Source organism: Pristis pectinata, chromosome 7 (assembly GCF_009764475.1).
Source record: "Pristis pectinata isolate sPriPec2 chromosome 7, sPriPec2.1.pri, whole genome shotgun sequence".
NCBI lineage: Eukaryota > Metazoa > Chordata > Chondrichthyes > Rhinopristiformes > Pristidae > Pristis > Pristis pectinata.
Genome location: NC_067411.1, coordinates 23,429,211 through 23,453,339, shown reverse-complemented (window position 1 = coordinate 23,453,339; position 24,129 = coordinate 23,429,211). Strand labels below are relative to the sequence as shown.

Genomic DNA, 24,129 nt, shown 5'->3' with positions numbered 1-24,129 from the left:
AAATAAACAACAGATCTACCAATTACTCCAACACTATATCGATCTATTATATGAATTAATCAGTTAGGTCCAGAATCTAAATCAATTATTCTGCAAAGTTTATGGAAAATGGTGCGCTTTTTTTTTTGAGTAATTGATAAAATCTACATGTGACTACAATTTTAAAAACTTGTGGACCAAAACTCCTGGTAATATAAATATGAAATTTGATTTTTCTTTTTAAAACTGACTAAAATTCCAAGCACTTTTGTATTCCTGAAGCATATATTTGGCTAATCTGACAATCTTTTCACAGATTTAAACAGTGATGATGAGAAATTCTAAATCATCAAATCACTCCAGAGGTCAGAAGAACACACGCCAGTATTCATTGAGGGTTCAACGATGGAAAGGGTAAGCAACTTCAAGTTCCTGGGCGTCAACATCTCAGAGGATCTATCTCGGGCCCAACACATTCATGCAATCATGAAGGTGGCACACCAGCAGCTCTAATTCATTAGGAGTTTGAGGAGATTTGGTATGTCACCAAAGACTCTTGCAAACTTCTACAGATGTATGGTGGAGAGCATTCTGACTGGTTACATCACTGCCTGGAATGGAGGCTTCAATGTACAGGATCAAAAGAGGTTGCAGAGGGTGGTAGACTCAGACAGCTCCATCAGGTGCACAACCCTCCCCGCCATCAAGATTTTCAAGAGGCGGTGCCTCAAGAAGGCAGCATCCATCATTAAGGACCCTCACCATCTGGGACATGCCCTCTTCACGTTACTACCATAGGGGAGGAGGTACATGAACCTGAAAGACCTACACTCAGCATTTCAGGAACAGCTTCTTCCCCTCTGCCATCATATTTCTGAATAGCCCATGAACACCTCATTGTTCCTCTTTCGTACTATTTATTTATTTTTGTAACTTAGTAATTTTTACGCCTTACACTGTACTGCCGCCGCAAAACAAATTTCGTAACTGATGTCAGTGATAATAAACCTGATTCTGATACTTCTCAATCAAGGTATATGTCATGCACAAAACAAAATATAAACAGAACACAGAGGAATATATTTTTTAAACCATATCTTTGAAATATTTTCATAGCATTAAATGCAAAAAATATTTGTAAAAATTTCTGCTATGCACAGCAAAATTGTTTGCAATTTGCAAACAAAATTGCATGAAAAGTGGCGTATCACTGAGTTGGCGCAGAAAATTTCAATTTGAATAATGCAAAATTTGACATAAGCCAGCACAAAAGGTCCATATTTAAATATGTAATCTATATAGCTTAAGATCATTAACTTGATAGAACATTATCACCAAAAAAACGTTTTATTAAAAAAAAAAATCAGTTTTAATCAACCACCTGAAAGTAACCAGGATTTTAAGTTATTGAAAGTTATTTTAAAAACATCTCAGTTACATTGGATACAATGAAAAGTTTCGGCAAGCTAAAAAAAAAGCAACACCACTCAAAAATGTTTTAAAGTATTTCTACTGGCTTCCATGCACCCAAAAAGAATCAGATGACTTTTGAGCTCCCCCACAAATCTGCAAACAAATCAAGGTGGTGCAATCAACATCAGGAGTTTAATTCACCTAATATTGTGGAGGTGTGACTAACTAGGTGGGTAGGGCTGCCTTCTAGAACTGTGGTTTTCAAATTGACATATAATAATGAAATTTCATTCACACCGATCATAAATTTGCACTCAAAATTCCTTGAAATATTGTGGCAATTTTGGACACACTTACTAAAAACATTTAATTGAGAGGAAACCCCAGGCCATCAGTGATGTAATCATAATATTAGTAACATTGAACCGTCGAGACATACCCAGTCAATTGCTGTTCACTTCCACTGGTACTATCAGTTAGTCCCCTTTCTTCTGCAGTCTGCTGGGTTTTCAGTGTTAGCTGAAGACTTTCTGCAGCTTCCAGTACACTTTTCACTGTAGCCATTAAATAGGTTCTAAATTAACTTCCAGATTTTTAATCAAACCCAGCTTCTGCCGGGTTTTCGACAGGTTCGTACAGTACTATGGTATTCTAAAAGTCACCTGACTGACAAGCCAGTAACAATGAACATTCCGAATGGATGACTTCACTTTACCTTCATTGCGACATTAACCCATATCTCAGAACCGTTTCCACTCAGAAGCGTTCTCTGCCTATCAACAATGTGCAGAAGTTCTCAACACTCAAGTTAGTGACTCCAGCCACATATCTCTCTTCCTGTGTTATTCTATGACTTAGAAACCTTGATTGTTTTAAATACATTTAAGAAAATATAATGCTATTCTGCCAAAGGATTGTATATTTAAAAAGTGCTTATAAAATGTTAGTGTTTTAGTTTTCATTGCTAACACAATTTAAAAACACATGCATTTTATCAAACTCACAGGAAATGAACACACACAACACATGCTTATTGCAAACACTGATAGGACGTTTTGTTTTAAATATAACTAATGGACAGGTATATCTTAAAACTCAGATACATAGGGTAGACACCAGCAATCACCCAACAGGGGTATCTATGAAAGTGTAAGGTTACAAACCTGAATTTGATCTATAAACCATTTCAAATATTTTCAAACAACACAGTAAAGCTAATGTAATTTCCAATTATCCAGTGTTTTCTTCTCCTTGCCAGTTTGAAACAATTCCTTACAAAACATTAACCATTGTCTTGTTCATCTGCTAACCGTTCAAGAATGCATGGAGAAGTTATTAGAAAAATCAGAGGGCACACTTTAATTGCCCCAAACTGCATTTGTAAACCTACAACAGACCAACACAATTCAACAGTATACTTGCTGGATGAAAAATACCTATGCATGGAATAAGTCATACTACTATTCCTTAGTTGCTATGCATACAGAGCCAATCTAATAGCAGCGTGGATGTGCAGATGACGGTTAATTATTTATAAAATGAGAAAGCAAATCAGTAATCTTTTGTGCAGTTTACTCAATTTAATTAAAAAAAACTAGTTACTAAAGTAATCTCATAAGAACTTTTCAGCATTAATAAATTCTTGGAATGCGTCTGAACAGTATTTTTGATCAAAGTGTGACAAATTCTTCTACACACCCTGCAAAGATATTCCAAAGGAGCAGTTTTGATTCCAGCCCAATTGAAGTAGAACTTGACCTTTTTCAGCAGTACTTTGGGTGAGCAATTGTACCAGATTGCCTACTTCACAAGGCGACAATCAAAATATGTTTACACAGGGTTTAATCAACAAAGAAAACAGAGTTATCTACAACTTCAATGCATGCAAAGCTAAATAAGTCAATACAATGACAATGCATTCAACTTCTGAAAAATAAAGTTGCAGATACTATCTAAGCATAAGCAGACTCTAAAAAGGTAAGAGTCCAAGACATTTAGATTAAATTTTTGGATGAAGCTCCAACTGTGAAGAAAAAAAATGGACTATATGTAGGTGTTAATCACAAACATTTGCAGATTACGTAATTACAGCCAACTCCAATTTTCATCTTGAAAAAAAATGTGCATACAGCAGTAGCTCTTGGAGAATGACCTAAGAAAGGAAATTTGGCAGATATTTACCACTCCTGTCCTGCAAAGGGCCCAAGATCAACCATAAATGAAAATCAAAGAGATTGCAGATACTGGAAATAAAACAGAAAATGCTGGAAACATTCAGCAGGTTAAGAAAAATGTAATGGTATAGGTTGATTATTTGTCAGATCAATCTCGTAGCTCCATTCAAAAACAGGTGGGGGAGGAGTGAAGCAATGCTAACTTCACAAAGTGAGATCAGTTGCAGCACAGTAGACCTACTGATTCAACAAGCTAATTTACGAGGTCAAAGTATGGCAGCTTTAAAGCACCCTGAGCACTTCTAGAATTAAAAAGTTATCCTTTTTATTCACTGAAATATGAGTATCACTGACAAGGTCAATATTTGTTGCTGCCTCTAGGGTAATTAGGGATGGGCACTGCCTTCTTGAATGTTGCAGTCTTTCTGGCAAAGATACTCCATCAGTTCTGTCCCATTCCCTTTTCTACTTTAAGGGGTAATTTACAGTAGCCATTTAACCATCAGTGTGTCTTTTGAACAAGGGAGCAAACTGGACCACCAAAAGGAACTCAGTTACTTATTACAGAAAGCACAGAAAGTGCAGTAAATAGCTTTAGTAACTTAAAATCCACTGCATTCAAAATAACCAAGCAGAGTAATACCATCAGTCATACTCCTCTTCATAGTTTCCTGCAGAGTGGGGTAATTTACAGTAACCAATTAACTCAGCATTTTGGGATGTGGGAGGAAACCAGAGCACCTGGCAGAAATCCACACAGTCACAAGGAGAACATGCTGTGCACTGTTCTAGCCCAATGGTAGTTTCAGGAACAATGAAGAAACAGCAAATTATTTCCAGGTTATGATGAATGGAAGGAAAACAGCAATTGGTGGCACTATACCACATCTGTTGTCCTCTTCCTTCTTGGTGGTAGAGGTTATAGGTTTGATAGGTGCTGGTAGAGTAGTCTTGACTGCTTAGAGTGGTGAATGGAATGCCAATCAGACAGGCTGCTTTATCCTGAGTGGTGATACAAGAGACTACAGATGCAGGAATCTGGAGCAACAATCAATCTGCTTGAGGAATTCAGTAGGTCAAGAAACATTGGGGGAGGGGGAGGGAGCGAGGAATTATCAACTTTTCAGGTCCAGTTTGCTGTTTCCCATTTCCTCTCATTGTAAGATTGGTGTAAAGTTAATGATGCAAAAACAAAAACACCAAAATTCTGATAATCTGCTATCTACTATTCAGGAATCCCAACTGTTTGGCATCTGACTCACCAGGCAATGTTTCCCACTCCCTTTCAACTCACTAGGGCCTGTGAGCTGAAAGGGAGTGCTGGAAACATGGCATAGTGAGTCAAACATCAAACCACTGGGATTTCTGAATAGTTAAATGGCATTTTTCACATCCAGATAACACCAAACACCTTTAAAAGCTTTTAAATCTTTTTAATCTGGAGAGCTCACCATTCCCTTAAATACTACTCACTTTAATAACAATTTCCAAATCATTCTATTTTAATGTTGTAATTAATTTTGCATTCCTGATAGTTCAATGCTTTTGTTATTGCTTTTCAGTTTTGTTGGCATTATTGGAATCTGGAATGTTATCCAATTTTAACAGATAAGCAACTAAGGTGGCAGGCCATGCAGTGAGATTTCTGTTGTTCTTAAACAGTTTCTTGTTTTCCAAAACTCAGTCTAATGTTATGACAAGACCTGGAAAAAGTTTCATTCTGCCACTTCACCATTAAGACAACATTGCCAGCAATGACCAAGGAGTCAAAGTCAAGTTTATTGTCATATGCACAACTACATGTATGCGAAGGCTCTGCAAGTCCCTCACTATAACTTTCCACCTCTATTTTTAGACGATCCTCAAAACCCAACTTTTTGGCTAAGCATTTGGTCAATTGACCCAATACATGTTTGCACAGCTCTCTCAAATTTTGGGTCATTTGATGGTATATAAATGCAAACTGTAGTCAGTTGTAACATATACAAATGTACATTAATTCAAATTATATTTTTTGAGCAGAACAAATATTCCACCTATTTTTCTTCAAAAGTTAGGCGATTAAAAAACATCTAAGATTGTGAATGAGCATCTTACAATTAAATATAGGGATAAAAGTAGTGGAGGGAAATGTTGATTAAAACAATAAAACAAAACTGCGGTTCTTAAAAAGTACCGTTTGAATGCAACTAACTGATTGGCTTGTGAAATACCAACTGAATGAAGCCAGGCTCGTTCTAGAATTTTAGTGGGTGTAACACAGGATTTGCTTCCTTTAATTATTTGTTAAACTTGAGTACAATCTCTGGTATACTTGAGGAAAAAAAAGACAACTTGGTAACAAGCCATTTTTGATAAACAGGGACAAAGTAGCTTGGCCCCAATTCTGCTCTTAAAAGAAAAACAAACAAAAATACTGCATTCCAAAACAGAAAAGAGAATTAAAATTAGATATAGTAAATGAAAAAGTCTAGCAAAGCTTTAATTAATTTTTTTACACTGCCAAGTACACCTCATTATAGTAGATAGAAATGCTTCAATCAGAAACAAAGCCCTCCTTAACATTTAAAAATCCATTGACCCTGTTAAAGGAATCAAAGGGTTAGGGTACAAAAGTAGCACTGAGGTAAAATATCAGCTATGATCTTCCTGATTGGTGGAGCAGGCATAAAAAGCCAAAGGGATCCCTTCTGCTTCTCTTGTCTATGTTCTAAATTCTAAATTCTATTAGGATTTTCTTCTCCCCATGGTCATGCATCATTCTGAAAATCTTACTAACCTGTGAAAGCACGGGGTAGAAATTAGATAGAGTGAGATTTTAGTTGACAATTTTAAACAGAGCACTGCAAAACTAATATGCGGAAAAGCTCAACAGTTCTCTCCACATATAGCATAGGCTCAGTAAAGTCAGCAAATGAGTGCACAAAAAAATGTGTACAAAAATTGTTAAGACTGTTAAATAGAGTTTATCTCTCACCGGTCATTGGAATATGGATAATTTGTCAGTCTTCAAAGGCACATATAATGTCAGGCATAAATTGCTTAAAATCAAGAAGCCGAGGGATCAAGTTTAAGGCCAGCTTAATGATGCAGCTCTACAAAACTCTGGTTAGACCACACTTAGAGTACTGTGTCCAATTCTGGTTGCCTGATTATAAGAAGGATATGGAAGCGTTGGAAAGGGTGCAGAGGAGATTTACCAGGATGCTGCCTGGTTTACAGAGTATGCATTATGAGGAGAGACTAAGGGAGCTAGGGCTTTACTCTTTGGAGAGGAGGAGGATGAGAGGAGACATGATAGCGGTGTACAAAATATTAAGAGGAATAGATAGAGTGGACAGCCAGCGCCTCTTCCCAGGGCACCCATGCTCAATACAAGAGGGCATGGCTTTAAAGTAATGGGTGGGAAGTTCAAGGAAGATATCAGAGGAAGATTTTTTTTACCCAGAGAGTGGTTGGGGCATGGAATGCACTCCCTGAGGCAGTGGTGGAGGCAGGTACATTGGTCAAGTTCGAGATTACTAGATAGGCATATGGAGGAATTTAAAATAGAGGGATATGTGGGAGGAAGGGGTTAGATAGTCTTAAGTGTGGTTTAAAGGTCAGCACAACATTGTGGGCTGAAGGGCCTGTATTGTGCTGTACTGTTCTATGTTCTAATATTGAACAATCTTATATACCTGTTCATTCTCAACACACATTCAGTATATTTAAAAGGTGGATATACTTGTCATGATTTTAATCTTTTAATTACTTCTGAAAATATAAAAATGTATTGGAATTCTCTTCCAACCTCTCAAAAGTCAACAAAATATATTGGTATAATGCAAGGAACGCAACAGTCAATTTGCACGCTGCAAGTTCCCACAAGCAATGATGCTTAATTTGTGTTAATGTTGTTGATTGAGGGATAAATACTGGCTAGCATACCTTTCCTGCTCTTCAAGATAATGCCAAGGGATCTTTTATTTACACTTGAGAGGGCAGACAGGACCTCAGCTGATAACATCTAATCCACGATGCAGCACTCCCAGGGTTCCACGGTTAGAATCCACACTGCGATTTCTACAGCAGCTCCTCGACCACTGGGAAGAGGCAGTGACGACAATCCTGATCGTGACTTTCCTTGTGGTTGGCAGCAGGGAGGCAACTCCAGTTACCACAGTCAGATCTCTCTACTTCCTGTAAAATGGTTGTGATTACAACAGCTTTGATGTTCCCCGGAATGTTCTCCTTTTCCCAGATATGGACAAATGAGGTTGTGGATTTCTGATCAAGTTCAGTGGGGTTCATTTCCTTTTGTCAAGGAGAGTTAGAGACCATTCTTAAATCTTCTTGTCTATATGATAATCTCTTTTCATTTCAGAGCTCAGAAGAGCATTTTAGGAGCCTGGTATCAGGCAGGCAAATTACATGCTTGCCCAATGGAGCCAACAGCGTGTAATTAAGGCAGACTCCTGGGGATCCCTCGCCCATCACCATTCAAAGTGGAAAAGGAACAATTGGGATGTCACTGAGAACATTGAGACCAGGTATCGGGAGCACATAGCAGCCCAACATAAATGGCAAAAGAAAAACTACTACACTAATTGCTCACCCACCAGTCTCATTAGGCACCTTCTGCCCCATCTGTGGTAGCATCTGCAGGTCCCACACTAGTGCAAGTCACCTCAGAACCAAAGTGGAAATCAGTCATCCTCCCTTAGAAGAACTCCCATAGTACTACACTGGAGATTCAGCCCAGATTTTTGTACTCGCATCTCTGGAGTGGGCCTCAGAGGCAGAGTCCCACCAAAAAAATCTTCATTTGCAACCAAACAGGAGGTGGGAAATAAAAATTGTAAGCAACAGTTTTAATAATTCACAAGAAAAACATGCACAAAGTTACAAATTCACTCCTATTCAATAATCATTGCTGAGTACCTTTACAAGTACTTTCACTTCACACAATTCTAATTAGAGCAATGACACAAGGTTAGACAATCTTTTTCCACAGTTTGTGATTAAGTGCTGCATAGAAGGAAAATAATGTCATTGTAGTAAAGAACGTAAATGTTTAACAACCCCAAATTACAATATCAAACAGAACATTTCTATGTCATACTTTACAAATTCACACTACTCATTTTCTGCAAAAAATCAGCAATAGAGAATCTGAAAAATGAAAGAAGTGAAAGTGATTTATTAAATACATCTTACATTTACATAGGTGTACAATTTCATGGTTTCCATTCCACAAAACTAACCATGACTTGCAATAAGAGAATAGCACAAATGCGAACTTTAAATTGCTTCAAAATTACAATCACATTGCTGGCACAAGATTTTGCACCATGTTGAAGATGTAATAATTTCATTTGAACATCTACAGAGAAACCAAAACTTTTGGTCATGAAAACCAGCCCAGGGGAATATTGAAAAATGCCATGGTCATTCATCTGGCTGTTTATACAACCATACTTGGTTTCAAAACAGAAATTGTAACATCAGCCAACATCAAATGGTTCAAATGAGCTACTGTAAGAGAGCAGATTAATCTGAAAAAAATCTAGACTACATTTAATCTTCAGATTACATTGAGTTCTGCACTCCTGTCAAGTTCAGCTCCATTATGAAAAGTGTTAAATGCCAATATACTGCTGATGAATATTAGCGTGATTCAAGGCCCTGGTTAACATCTTCCAAAATTCTGTAGACTCTGGAATGGTTCCTGCAAATTGGAGTGTAATATCTGGAACCCCATTATTGCAGACATAATGGAAAGAGAAAACGGGGAAACTACTGACCTTTATCCTAACATCAGCAAGAGGGAACTTACTGCAATCAGTAATGAAAGATGTAACAGAACAGAACAATAGGATTGAGCAGAGTCGACATGGATTTAAGATAGGAACTTCATGCTGGAGTTCTTCTAGGATGTGGCAAGTAGAAAAGAGGCCAGTGAACATGCTCTATTTAGATTTTCATAAAGCTTTCAATAAAGTCCCACACAGGTTGGTCAACAAGGTTACAGAACATGAAATTAGCATACAGTGAGAATCGATTAACAGACAGAAAGCAAAGAATGGAAATAAATGGGCCTCTTTCGGGTTGGGCAGGCTGTAACTAGGGGAAAATCAGAGGAATCACAATCTTTCAACAATTTCACTGAGGGGATCAAATGCCATATTTTTAAGCCTGATGATACTAAATGAGGTGGTATTGGAAGTAGGGAAGACGCTTCGGGGGATATAGACAAGGTACATGAGAGGGTGAGAACATGGAAAATGGAATATAAAATAGTGTGAGAAAAATGCGAGGTCAATCACAAACAGCCCAATGAATGACCATGGTACTTTGCAATACAGAGAGGCAGAATACTTTTGAAAATTGGCAGATTGAGAAATGCTGATGATCAAAGGGGCCTGGGTAACCTAGCACACAAGCCACTGAATGTTAGTATACACATACCACGCACAAATTAGGAAGGCAAATTATATGTTGGCCTTTAATTATGGGAGGATTAGAATACAGGAATAAAGATGTACTGTTGCAATCATACAGGTCTTGGTAGAGACTACATAGAACATTACAGCATAGTAGAGGCCCTTTGACCCACGATGTTGTGCCAACATTTTATCCTGCTCGAAGATCTGTCTAACCCTTCCCGCCTACATAGCCTTCCATTTTTCTATCATTCATGTGGCTATCTAAGAGTCTCTTAAATGCCCCTAATGTATCTACCTCCACCACCTCTGCCAACAGTGCGTTCCACTCTGCCAGCAGTGCAATCCGCACACCCACCATTCTCTGTGTAAAAAAAACTTACCTCTGACATCCCCTTATACCTTCCTCCAAACACCTTAAAATTATGCCCCATCGTGTTAACCACTTTCGCCCTGGGAAAAATTCTCTGACTGTCCATTCGATCTACGCCTCTTATCATCTTGTACACCTCTATCAAGTCACCTCTCATCCTCCTTCTCTCCAAAGAGAAAAGCCTTAGCTCACTCAACCTATCTAACTACATCTAGAGTACTGTGTAGTTTTGGTCTCCTTACCTAAAAGGAAAAATAAGAGATATTCATGCTATAAAGGACTGCAATTAAGATTCACTAGACTGGTTCTGGGATTGTTGGATTTGCTGTACAACGAAAGCTCAGACAGGCAAGGCCTATATTCTCTAGTGTTTGAAAGAACAAGGGGTGATTTTATTGAAACTTACAAAATTCTTAGTGAGCTCGGACAGGTGGGTGCAGATTAGAAGTTCCCCCAGCTGAGGAGTCTACCGAGTTTGACCCAAGCTAGAGTATCACAATTGATTAGTGTCAATTGCAGAAGAAAAACCACCATCTTTCAAATATCCATGTTAAAAATGTGCTTATGTGAACTGTAGTCTAAGGATGAAGTTAGAGAAATGCCATGTGATCATAGTCTAAAATTTCCATATTTTATGGCACACTATCAACATCCATTAATCATTTAAAGAAACACTGTATACAGGTGAAAAGGGGAAAGAAACCAAATACAATGGTGACAAACAGAAGGTGGTTGGCTTCCTGAAAATTACCTGGTGCAATACCAAAGATGCTGGCTAAAATAAATTATCTAATCTCAGCTGTTGTCCATAACCAAGAGGCCAACACTTACAAATAGATTTTTTAAAATTTATAAAACTTGCCGCTTGCTTGAAGGAAACGACAGTAGGTTAATACTTTGAAACAGTTCCTTTCTTCAATTCTGTAATGAGTTGGCACCATCTGGTGGTTCAAATTAAATTTACAGTTTAAACAGCGCACAATTTAATCTACAAACCTAAAAGCATTAAGGTTGTGCAGATAGAAATGACCATATTTTAGGGAAGAACTATTTGACTTGAGAAGATGTCAATAAATCTAATTACCTTCCATCAGAATTGAGATAAAGTTCTCAAGGGGTGGGGCAGTATAAATACTGAAATTGGGACTATATGCTGGAGACTAACACAAAACAGGATAAATGGATCATTTTGAGACTGACAGTTAATAACTAGTGAGGTGCTACAGAGATCAATCTGGGCCACAACTATTTACTTCATTGTTATACATTGCTAATAATAATGTCTTAGATAAAGGGATTTAAAGTATTGTACCCAAATTTGCTGATTGGCAAGGTATGGAGAATGTCACAAAAGGCCCTAAAAGTGATATAGATAGACAAGTGGGTAGGAAGTTGGCAGATGGAGTATAAACTGGGAAATGTGTAAAAGGAGGATGAAAAAAAGCAAATTATTATTTAAATGGAGTTGAATATTTTGTTCAAATGGACTACAAAATATGGCAGTACAAAAGAGATCTGGAGGTGGCAGTACATGAAATACAAAGAATGATATGCAGGTAAAACTATTAGGAAGGTTAATAGAAATGTTTGCCTTGATTGCAAGGAGCATGGAATGTAAAATAAGGTAAGATTTGATGCAACTTTACAGAGCACTGATAAGACTACAGTTAGAGTACTGTGGACATTTTTAGTCTCCTTATTTAAAGAAGGATATACTGTATAGTAAATTGACCTCATTAACTACTATCATCCAGGTACCAAAGAAAAATAAGGTAATGTGCCTTAATGACTATTGCCCGGTGGCTTTGACATCCACCATCACGAAGTATTTTGAGAGGCTGGTCATGGCACTCCCAAGCAACCTCAACCCACTGCAATTCACCTACTGCCAAGACAGGTCCACAGCAGACACCATCTCCTTGGCCCTACACTCACCTCTGGAGCACCTGGATAATAAAGACACCTACTTTATTTATTGACTACAGCTCCACCTTTAATACCATAATTCCAAGCAAATGCTTCTCTAAACTCCTAGACCTGGGACTCAAACACTTCCCTTTGCAACTGGATCCCTGACTTCCTGACCAACAGACCACAATCTGCAAGGATAGGTAGCAACATCTCTGCCATGGTTATCCCTAACACTGGTGCCCCACAAGGGTGCATCCTCAGCCCCCTACTTTACTCCCTATACACTCATGACCCGTGTGGCCAGATTCTCCGCTATCTACAAGTTTGCAGATGACACCGTCATAGTGGGCTGAATCTCAAATAACAATGAGTCAGAGTACAGGAAGGAGATAAAGCCTAGTGGCATGGCACCATGACAACAACCTTTCCCTAATGTCAGCAAAGCAAAAGAGCTGATCATTATCTTCATGAAGTTGGGGGGGGGGGGGGGGGCGATGCACATGCTCTTGTTTACATCAATGGTGCAGAGGTGGAGATGGTTGAGAGCTTCAAGTATCTAGGTGTAAACATCACCAATAGCTTATCCTGGTCCAACCACACAGATGCCATGACCAAGGAAGCACACTAGCACTTCTACTTCTTCAGGAGGCTGAAGAAATTCAGTACACCCCTGTTGACCCTCACCAATTTTCATAGATGCACCAAAGAAAGTATCCTATCCTGATGCATCACGGCTTGGTATAGCAATTGCTCTGCCCAAGCCCGCAAGAAACTACAGAGTTGTGGACACAGCTCAGCACATCACGAAAGCCAGCCTCCCCTCCATAGACTCTGTCTACATTTCTCACTGCCTTGGTGAAGCAGTCAACATAATCAAAGATCCCTCCCACCCCAGACATTCTCTCTTCTCCCCCCCTCCCATCAGGCAGAAGATACAAAAGCATGAAAGTACATACAACCAGGCTCAGGGAAAGCTTCTACTCTGCTGTTATAAGACTATTAAACTGACTTCTTGTATGATAAGATGGACTCTTGACCTCACAACCTACCTCGACAGGGCCTTGCATCTTATTGGCTGCCTGCACTTTCCCTGTAACTGTAAATAAGATATTCTGCAGTCTGTTATTGCTTTTCCCTTGTACTACCGCAATGTACTGCTGTGATGAAATGATCTGTATGGTTGGCATGCAAAACAATGTTTTTCACTGTACCTCAGTACATGTGACATTAATAAATCAATTACCAATTAATGTGGAGGTGAGTGGCAGAATCTGGAGCAGCTTGATGGGATATTGGGAAAATAAAAAATAGGTAAGATAAGTGTAAAAATGGGTTCCTGGTGGTTGGTTATACACAAGATAACTACTCGGTGGGCCAAAGGCCTGTTTCCATGCTATACAACTCTACAGCAGCATCAGACCAAGTGGCTGACCATTTATGGCAGAAGTTAGGAGGAATTTCTTCTCTTAGGGAGATTGAGAATTTTAGGAATTCTCTACCCCTCTGATCTGTGGAGGCAGATTGATAGACTTCTGAACTACAAAAGACACAACGTGTATGGGTATAGGGCAACAATGTTGAGGCCAAGATTGGATCAGCTGTGATCTTACTGAATGGTGCAGTGGCTCAAGAGGTTTTCCTGTTTCTGCTTTTTTAAATGTTATATCCTTGAAAGGGTCTACGTGAAAGGAACATGGATGAAGAATTAAATCAATCTCAGAGAAACTTAAGCTGTAAAATGTATTTCCTATAACATTTATATCGACTGGTTGGGCCAAATGGTATATTTTTATGTTATGATATGTGACGGCAAAAGCAATATTACCTCTGCATCATAAAGCATTCTCAGCTGTTCTGCCAACTTTACAACAAATTGTAGAAATATCAGCTTTGAAATGATTTGTCTAACAAGCAACAAATATTTGGGAAAATTACCAGAAATTAAAAGGAATCTCCACAAAACAAGTCTTTATGGTTTATGATACTTGTGCTTATTTACCACAAAACTGTCCAATTTATTTTCAATCCCAGTACCTATCAAAGAATAAAAATGAATGGAATAATTTCTTCAGACTGCAATGGAATATTTTATAACAAACAGACCACATTATTTTGAAAGGCCCAGAAGTGTCAGCTTTATTCGGTTCCCAAAACTCACTCATTAAGATTATGCATCCAAGCTCCCAAATAGGAACATAATTTGAACAGGCATTTCAATACTGAGTGAGAGAGTGCTGCATGTTTGCTGATGCCTTATTTTCAATCATTAACCAAGGTTCCAACAAAGCTCCAAATACGCCACCACACTACTTGAGGAGTTCTGCTCAAGCCAGTCAGACAATGCCATCAAGAACACAAGTAGGTATATAATTTGTTCATGTAGTACCTTTAACATATGGAAACATCCTCAACATTTCAAAGTAGTATATCAGGACAGAATTAAAATGAGATATGTAGGGCAGACAACAAAAAGTCTAACCAATGAGTTATATTTCAAAAATTTTTTTTTTAAAAAGAGGAGAGACAAAGAGGTTTATTCCAGAAACTTGAATTTAGAGCATAAATTCCTGCAAACCAATAGTGGGGCAAAAAAAGCTGGGGAACACAGACCAGAGCTGAAGAGAACGCAGAGCTCTCACAGAACTGTATGACTGGAGATGGCAAGAGAGGAGTAAAGCTATGAAGAGAGGGTGAAAAGTTTAAATTCAAGATGCTGGCAAACAAACAGTTAATCTCAGCCTGAGTATATGGATTACCGGTGAAGAGACCTCAACTAGGATTAGAATACTGGCAGAGCTTTGGATTTTCTCAAGTTTACGGAAGAGAGAAAAAGATTATAGAGGTTATCCAGGAAAGCACATGAATGATTGAATTTGAATGTAAATAAAGCATGGATGAAGATCTCAGCAGATAAACTGCAGAAACCAAGACTTGAAATGTTACAGAAGTGAATGGAGGGAGCCTGTATGATCCCAAGAATATAGGGTTGCTAGCTCAGTTTAACATCAATGTGGACCTTGAGACTGCAAGTAGCAGTTATGGTCAGAAATGTAATTATTGCCAAGGAAATAGAAGTTGAGGCACTGAAGACCAACCTTGGTGGGAAAACTGAAAGAACCCACGGTTCATCTGACTTGCGATAGATGTAGTGAAGAAAGGTAGAATTGAGTGTTTCTTGCATACATGTTTGTCTCAATATGACATGACTAGGAAGAGTTATACAGATGAAATTTTTGAAAAGGGAAATAGAGGACAAGCCACTGAAGAATTTCAGAAGTAACAGTGAATATCCAAGCAGAAAGGTTTCCACAGAAGTTTTCCCAGGTATGATTGGATAGACAAGAATGGATGTGGTCCACTCAAATGAACAACGGAGAGTTTATGGAATGGTACCATAGTTATTCACAATAAAGACTAGGACAATCAGAAAGGATGAAGAGTGGGTGTTCACTCTAATGACATAAATCAAGACCTTTGATTGCCACTATTTTCCTGCTGGGGCAATGGGGAGACCTGATCTAAGATATTCAAACAGATTTAGGAGGCTACAACACATTCATGGACTTGACAGGAGAGTGGAGTAGGAGATGGAGCTGTGGTTGGCTCAGGTCAGGGATAATTTTACTTAATAATGACAGATTAGATGTAGATTCAGCATATTGTGAGCCAAATTTACTGAAGATACAAAAATAGATGAGTAAGTTGCGAGGGGAACACAAAGAGACTGCGAAGGGATACATGGCAAAATTCTGCTATCAAATTGTTCATAAATCCTGATGGTTCGGTATCTGGCTCATTCATTAATCCAGAAGGTGAACTGGGCGTGTGGACAGGGCCAGGATCTGAAGTGCTTGTATGGTTCAATTTGTCAAAACAAGCTGAAACTTACAAGCTGAAACTCACCAGATTGTAGTTCTCACTGCCTTTAACCTTAATGGGTTCATCTGAAAATTTATTATACCATTGTAGAACATTAAAAAAGTGAAATAAAAGTGTGCTGGGATATTAATAGGAATAGGATTAATAGAAGTAACATCCAGTAGTGTAGAAAACCTGCTAGTACGACACTACAAAAACCCTGAGGGTGCCAGATTATCTTGTGATAGGTTAAGCGAATAAGCAAGAATTAGGAATGTAATGTGAGAAATGCAAGATTACACAATTTCAAAAGACGAATAAAAAAAACAAAAAAATGTTTTAATGGAATGAGACGACAATACACCTTCACCACTGAGCTGTCCTGGGCCAGGGAATGCCAGGAGTCAGTGAGGATGTTGCAATTTTTTTTCCCCAAAAGAAAGCTTTGGACCCTTGGATCATTTCTCTGTTCATGTAAAAGAGCTCAAATAAAGCATCTGCTTCGGGAATCCAATGTTCAACATGCAAACAATGTGGCCTGCCCAACATAGTCAACTGAGTGTAGTTAGAGCCTGGGAAAAGGCCTGAGCGTAGCTGCTGGGACTGTTGGCCTGGGAAAGGCCAATGACAGTGGCTTGTTTATCCTTCCAGTGAATAATGAGGATTTTTCAGGGACAGGGTTGGTCATTCTTAAAACATTGGGTGTATGTCATACAGCCAGACTATTCTATTTTCCATCCATTTATTGTCTCTTCCAAGTTCTTACTAATTTTCAGTCTTCTGTTTCCAGTTCTGCTTTTGTCACTTCTGAATCTATGCTCAGTTTCCTGTTCCTCTGCCAAAATGGTTTAAAAGGTCTTGAACAACAACTTCATTTGTAACTTAACCCATGCGTTTATCTCAATCTTATTCTTACTCTCTGTAAATGCATAAATTACAAAAATTTGAATTTTTAAACTTCCCAGTTAACCCTATCAAAATTCAACAATTTGATGGGCAGGTCTGCCAGCTTGTTGAATTCATTCTACTGGACAATACAGATTCGCTGCAAAAGATACCCAACAGCAATATATCAGAAAAAGAAATCCAGTAATCTTCTCAAGCAGATTTCAAGGTTAGCAGCAAGTGATGACCCTTCACCACTGATCATAAATCTGAGCCAAGAAATGTTTGTGGATCAGTAATGGTAGATTTGCACTTGTGACAGCTCACAAAATACACAATAGTAAATTAAACTTAGTTTTAATTTGTTTATCCCTAATAAGCTTACTTTATCAAAAGTAACAACACAAATATTTCTACAAAGAAAGTAAAGTTGCTGCCATTAACTTAAATAAAAACAGAAAATGCAAGAAATATTTAGCAGGTCATGCAGCACCTGAAAAAGAGAAACAGAGTTAAGGTTTCAGGTCACAGACCCTTTGTCAGAATTGGGAAAGAGAAAACAAATTAGCTTGAAGTTGCAGAAAGATGGGGAGGGATGGATTAGACAAACGGAATAACTCCGATAGGGCAAGGCCAGAGTTGCCATGGGATAAATTGATAAATCTCATTGATAAGTTGATGATGAGTCAGCGAGAGAGCCAACAAGAGAGACATGAACAAACTAACAAAAGAATGTGAAAGCTGTATAAAAATGTCCAGCCAGTCAGGTTGTGCAAGTGAAGAGGGAAAAACTAAGCTAATATTACTGATGGATGACTGACAGCAGAAAAGGCCAAATCTTTTGATATGAACAGCAAAAGTGAGTTATACAAACTTGTAGAATTTTGCAATGTATCAAGATGGAAGAGAAGGTACTGTTCCTTAAGATATTGAACCTTGTTATAAGTGCAGGAGGCAACAGACAGAGAGATCAGGGTGGGAACTGGATGGAGAATTAATGTGACAGACAACTGGAAACCCAGGGTCACCATTATGGATTGAATGCAGGTGCTCTACAAACCCAACCTACATTTTGGTTTCTCCAACGTAGAGGAGAGCATATTAGGAGCACTGAATGGAAGAAATGCAAGTGAATCCTTGCTTCACTTAAAAGGATTGTTTGGGTCCCTGGATGGTGGGAAGGTAAGAGATAAAAAGGACAGGTGCTGCATCTCCTGTAGTTGTCATTAACTTGACATGTATTCAAAAAGGATTTGTAAACTGATCTGAAAGTGTCACTTCATTCACTGCAGACATAGCTGGAAACTCATTAAATTATGTTGATCACTGAAGAAATCCCTATCTGGCAAATGGCAGAAAATCAGAACAGAACATTACAGTACAGGCCCTTCGGCCCACGATGTTGTGCTGACGTTTTATCCTGCACTAAGATCTATCTAACCCTTCCCTCCCACATAGCCACATGAATGATAGAAAAAACGGAGGGCTATCTAAGAGTCTCTTAAATGTCCCTAATGTATCTGCCTCCACCACCTCTGCCAGCAGTGCGTTCCACGCACCCATCACTGTGTGGAAAAAAAATACTTGCCTCTGACATCCCTCCATACCTTCCTCCAGTCGCCTTAAAATCATGCCCCCTCATGTGAGCCATTTTTGCCCTGGGAAAAAGTCTCTGACTGTCCACTTTATCTATGCCTCTTATTATATTGTACACCCCTATCAAGTCACCTCTCATCCTCCTCCTCCCCAAAGAGAAAAGCCCTAGCTCACTCAACCTATCCTCATAAGACACGCTCTCCAATCCAGGCAGCATCCTGGTAAATCTCCTCTGCACCCTCTCTAAAGCTTCCACATCCTTCCTATAATGAGGCGACCAGAACTGAACACAATACTCCAAGTGTGGTCTAACCAGAGTTCTATAGAGGTGCAACATCATCTGGCAGCTCTTGAACTCAATACCCCAACTAATGAAGGCCAACACTCTATATGCCTTCTTAACAACCCTATCAACCTGCCTGGCAACCTTGAGGGATCTATGGATGTGGACCCCAAGATCCCTCTGTTACTCCACACTGCTAAGAGTCCTGCCATTAACCTTGTATTCTGCCTTCAAATTCAATCTTCCAAAGTGTATCACTTCACTTCCAGGTTGAACTCCATCTGGCACTTCTCAGCCCAGCTCTACATCCTATCAATGTCCTGTTGTAACCTACAGCAATCTTCTACACTAACAACACCACCAACCTTCATGTCACCCGCAAACTTACTAACCCAGCCGTCGACATCCTCATGCAAGTCATTTATAAAAAAATCACAAAGAGCAGTGGTCCCAGAACAGATCCCTGCGGAACACCACTGGTCACTGACCGCCAGGCAGAATACACTCCGTCTACTACCACCCTCTGTCTTCTATGGGTGAGCCAATTCTGAATCCACACAGTCAAGTTTCCCTGGATCCCATACCTCCTTACCTTCTGAATGAGCCTTCCATGAGGAATCTAATCAAATGCCTTACTGAAATTCACGTACACCACATCCACTGCTCGACCTTCGTCAATGTGCTTTGTCACATCCTCAAAGATTTCAATCAGGCTCGTGAGGCATGACCTGCCCCTCACAAAGCTATGCTGACTGTCCCTAATCAGCCTATGCTTCTCCAAATGCCAATAAATCCTGTCTCTAAGAATCTTCTCCAGTAATTTGCCCCCCCACTGAAGAAAGACTCACTGGCCTGTAATTCCCAGAGTTGTCCCTACTCCCTTTCTTGAACAAAGGAATGGCATTTGCCACCCTCCAATCATCTGGCACTACTCCTGTGGCCAGTGAGGATGCAAAGATCATCACCAAAGGCGCAGCAATCTCTTCCCTCACTTCCCATAATAACCTTGGATATATCCTGTCTGGCCCCAGTGACTTATCTATCCCAATGTTTTACAAAAGTTCCAGCACATCCTCTTTCCTCATGTCGACATGCCCTAGCATATCAGCCTGTTGTACACCATCCTCACAAATGTCAAGGTCTCTCTCACTGGTGAATACTGAAGCAAAGTATTCATTAAGGACCTTCCCTACCTCTTCCAACTCCAGGCACGTTTCCCCTTTTATCCCTGATCAGTCCTACCTCACTCTAGTCATCCTCCTATTCTTCACATACATGTAGAACACCTTGGGGTTTTCCTTAATCCTACTCGCCAAGGCCTTGTCATGAACCCTTATAGTTCTCCTAAGTCCATTTTTAAGCTACCTTCTGGCTACCTTGGAACTCTCCAAGGCCCTATCTGATCCTTGCTTTCTAAACCTAAGGTAAGCTTCTTTCTTCCTCTTGACAAGATGTTCGATGTCTCTTGTCAACCATGGTTCCTTCACTCTACTATCCTTACTCTGCCTCAATGGGACAAACCTATCCAGAACCCCATGCAAGTACTCCCTGAACAATCTCCACATTTCCATTGTGCACTTTCCCAAGAACATCTGTCCCAATTTACACTCCCAAGTTCCTGCCTAATAGCATCATAATTCCCTCTCCCCCAATTAAATGCTTTCCCATATCGTCTGCTCCTATCCCTCTCCAACACTTATGAAAAAGGTCAAGGAGTTATGGTCACTGTCTCCAAAATGCTCTCCCACCAAGAGATCTGAAACCCAATCAGGCTCATTGCCTAATATCAGGTCCAGTATGGCCTCTCCTCTAGTCGGTCTGTCCACTTACTGTGTCAGGAATCCTTCCTGGGCGCACCTAACAAACTCTGCCCCATCTATTCCCTATATACTAAGGAGGTGCCAATCAATATTCAGGAAATTTTCCTTCAAAACAGTTTTCAAGCATCTGGCAAGGAAGCCTCCATAAAATCTACTTCTCCTAAAACAGTCCCTCAGGATCAAAGATGACAAACTTCCACTCCAGTTTTGTGGTCTGAGGTGGATAATGAAGTCACTGTGAGAACTGGAGATTCTTCCACAGGGCAGCTGAGTAACTTGTCAGATGGTCTGCTTTCTCTACCACTTATGAAGGGGCTTCTATGTGCTCCCAATGCAAGGCCTCAAAGTTTTCAGAAATACGGAGGTTCCCTCAAATATCCTTGTGACCAAGAAAAGATGCATGGAAAAACCAATACCATTGAAGCAGCAATGCAAGAATCTCAAATCCAGATAATTATTTGGGGTCCTAACTAGAAAACCAATGACATTCTTCTTGATTCAATAATAATGATTTTTGTGGGGAGAATTCTGCAAGCTTTCAGGGCTGGAAGCAATAAAAGTTATTTTTGTTCTCTGTTCTTGGTTTATTCTACTTTCAATCCAGAAAAGTAAAACCACAATCAATGCCACCATAAAAGCCATAAACTTTAGAGGAAGACTATGTCATAAAATATGTAAATCAGAAAAACTAACCATTTTTTCAGAAAGATTGCATAATACCATTCAAATCAAAATTTAGATGTATTTATATTCAGCATAATGCAAGCTCATTGCAGGTGATCCAGTTGTCCCCAGGTGGCTTTGAACGTCAACCTTAGTTCTCATTCAAAATAATGAGAAAGAATGTGTAATCTGACCAGAACACAATACTTTGATACTATTGCCTTTATGTGCAATTTCCTGTATAGTTATAAGATACTTTGAACATTGTTTAGATAGATGATTTTTGTCTACGCAAAATAACCTTCAGATGTTTCAGTCATATTCAAAAGCTTACGTGACTCATCTGTTTCAGGCCAGCCAGCATTTATTGCCTGTCCCTAAATGTTCCACCATTTAGGTGTTTAGTTGAATTCATGGTATAGTTCTTCAGATTCATCCATTGGCTCTTAGTTTCACAATCAACAATTCTGACCAACATACACTGAGCTTATGAATTATTTTCTTTTGACCAACATCACCATATTTCACATTGACCAATGGTTAAACAAAACCTATAAAGAGAATATTAAAGGAAGTAATATTGAAAGATTTGGTCTGATTTAAGTGTTCCAAGATTTACGAAGTACTTTAAAGAAAAGAATTTCAACACTACAGTATTTGTATAATGCAAGCAAATAAAATATTTTCAAAATTTTATTTTTAATTTAGCATAGTTTGCTTATTTTGCAAAATAAATATTGTACACCAATTTCAATCAACAGATGAAACCTTCTGGGAAGAGTCTTCATTCCTGCTTTATTATACTACTGTCCTAAAGCAAATCATTAAGTTTCTCCTAAAAGACTACTAAGCATGCATCGAAAAATATAACATTAATTTATACATCTTGTGGCAAAGAATGTAGGTGACAATACTGAAAACTTGTGAAATATTGCAATGGATCAGACTCTTCACATTTTTGATTTTGCTGTATTTCAACCTAACGCACTGCAAAGGAATACCATACTGTCTTCGCAAGAAAAATAAACTTTGTGAAGCTGCACTCTTGAATGTCCACTGGACATTCTATTTCTTTCTCCGAATCCCTGTGTAACAATCATTTGACAACACATGCGTTTAAACTTTAACATAAACAAAGTTTTGCAAGAAATCCATGCACTTTCAATAATACGATGCTCAATCAAGTTTTTGAATACCAGGAAGCGGAGGTTCAAAATGACTGTGACTTACTTCTTGTAGTCCGCACTGAAGAGCCGGAACGCTGCGCCCGCCGCTGCTCCTGAAGTCATCGCCGTCGCTTCTTGGCCCAATTCGGTCGATTCCCCTCCCAGGCCCCGCTCCCCCTGGTCGTTATATGACACGTTGTTACTAGCCATCATTCGGCTGGAGCGGCCCCCCCCGTGACGTTAGCACTTCGCTGCGAATCCGGCTGCAGATGTTTAACCTGCAACTTTCTGTTAAAAAAACGTTCACTTGAAAATTTGCCTCTTATTTCCCTAATCCGAAAAAAGATTCCCTCTGTGAAGATACCGGAAACCCGGGAGTTGGGTGAAGGGTCACGTGACTCCTAGGTCGCATGACGCAGCAGCTGCCTTGGAAACAGCCACCCGCCTGACGTGTCACGTACTGTCAATCACTCCCCCACATTCCCCTCATTTGAAAGGATGCGCCAACCCCAGAGAGCAAGCAGTCAGGGAATGAGTGCTGGTAGTTGCTTGCAAGCGCCAGCAGTGGTGCTGAGAGCAGCTAACGTTCCACTCTGGGTGATGTGCTCGAGAATAATCAATGCTTGGTACTAAAATACATTATGCCCTTGGTCTCATTGATACCCGCCAAGTTATTGAAAGAATTGCTTCCAAACTTTTGGTCAGTCCTGAAATGCTCAAAAGCAGAGAGTAGTTCAGAATTCAAAGGCTTGTTCTGTAAAACAAACGGAATACAACTTCCAATTATAAATAAAAACAGGAAATGCTGGACACACTCAGCAGGTCAGGCAGCATCTGTGGAAGGAGAAACAGAATCAATGCATCAGGTGGAAGACAGTTTTCATAGAATCGTACAGCACAAACATGGGTCCTTTTGGTTCACCTCGTCCATGCCGACTGTGATGCCTATTTACACTAATCCAATTTGCCTGCATTAGGCCTGTATCCCTCTACACCTCTCCTATCTAAGTAGCTGTCCAAATGCCTTTTAAATGTTGTTACATTTTCTGTTTTCATTTCACATTTTTCAGCATCAGCAGTCCTTTTTATTTTTAACATCCATTTGTAATAATGGCATTAATGATGCAAAACACCTCAAGGCACTTCACAGAACGTATCAGACAAAAATTGATGCAAGACACAAGAAGAGAATTAGGGCAGATGACCAAAACTTTCCCGAAAAGATAATGCATACAGGAGGAGAACTGAGAGGAAGAAAATTCCAAAGTTTAGGACAATCTCGGCAGAAGGTTATCGTTAATGGAGAAATTAAATCCAAGAATAATCATGAAGCCAGAATTAGAGGAATACAAATATCTCAAAGGGCTATGGTGATGGGGGAAATTACAACTGCAGTGGTAATCCACAAAAAAAACTTTTAAAATATCACAAGACACACAAAACCCCAAATAGATTAACAAACAAATTAAACGTAAAATAAAGAAGACAATGCTCTCACCAAATCACTGTGGGAGCTTATTGGGAAGAATACAAAATAACATTCACAGGGTAATCAAAGAGGGAAATGATGATGTAAATTTGCA

At 39.2% G+C, this 24,129-nt stretch overlaps 1 protein-coding gene across 2 annotated transcripts in view; it reads right to left on the bottom strand.

Moving 5' to 3' along the window:
- ap3b1a (adaptor related protein complex 3 subunit beta 1a) overlaps nucleotides 1-23,011 on the bottom strand; it is a 203,881-nt gene extending 180,870 nt beyond the window's left edge. Inside the window, exon 1 of one of the 2 annotated variants that reach the window (XM_052019559.1) lies at nucleotides 22,611-23,011. In XM_052019559.1, the coding sequence (XP_051875519.1) occupies nucleotides 22,611-22,759 (149 nt within the window). In that variant the 5' untranslated portion in view covers nucleotides 22,760-23,011. The remainder of the gene's footprint in view (nucleotides 1-22,610) is intronic. The other variant, XM_052019560.1, reaches the window with a different exon arrangement.
- Between the last annotated feature and the right edge of the window lie 1,118 nt (nucleotides 23,012-24,129).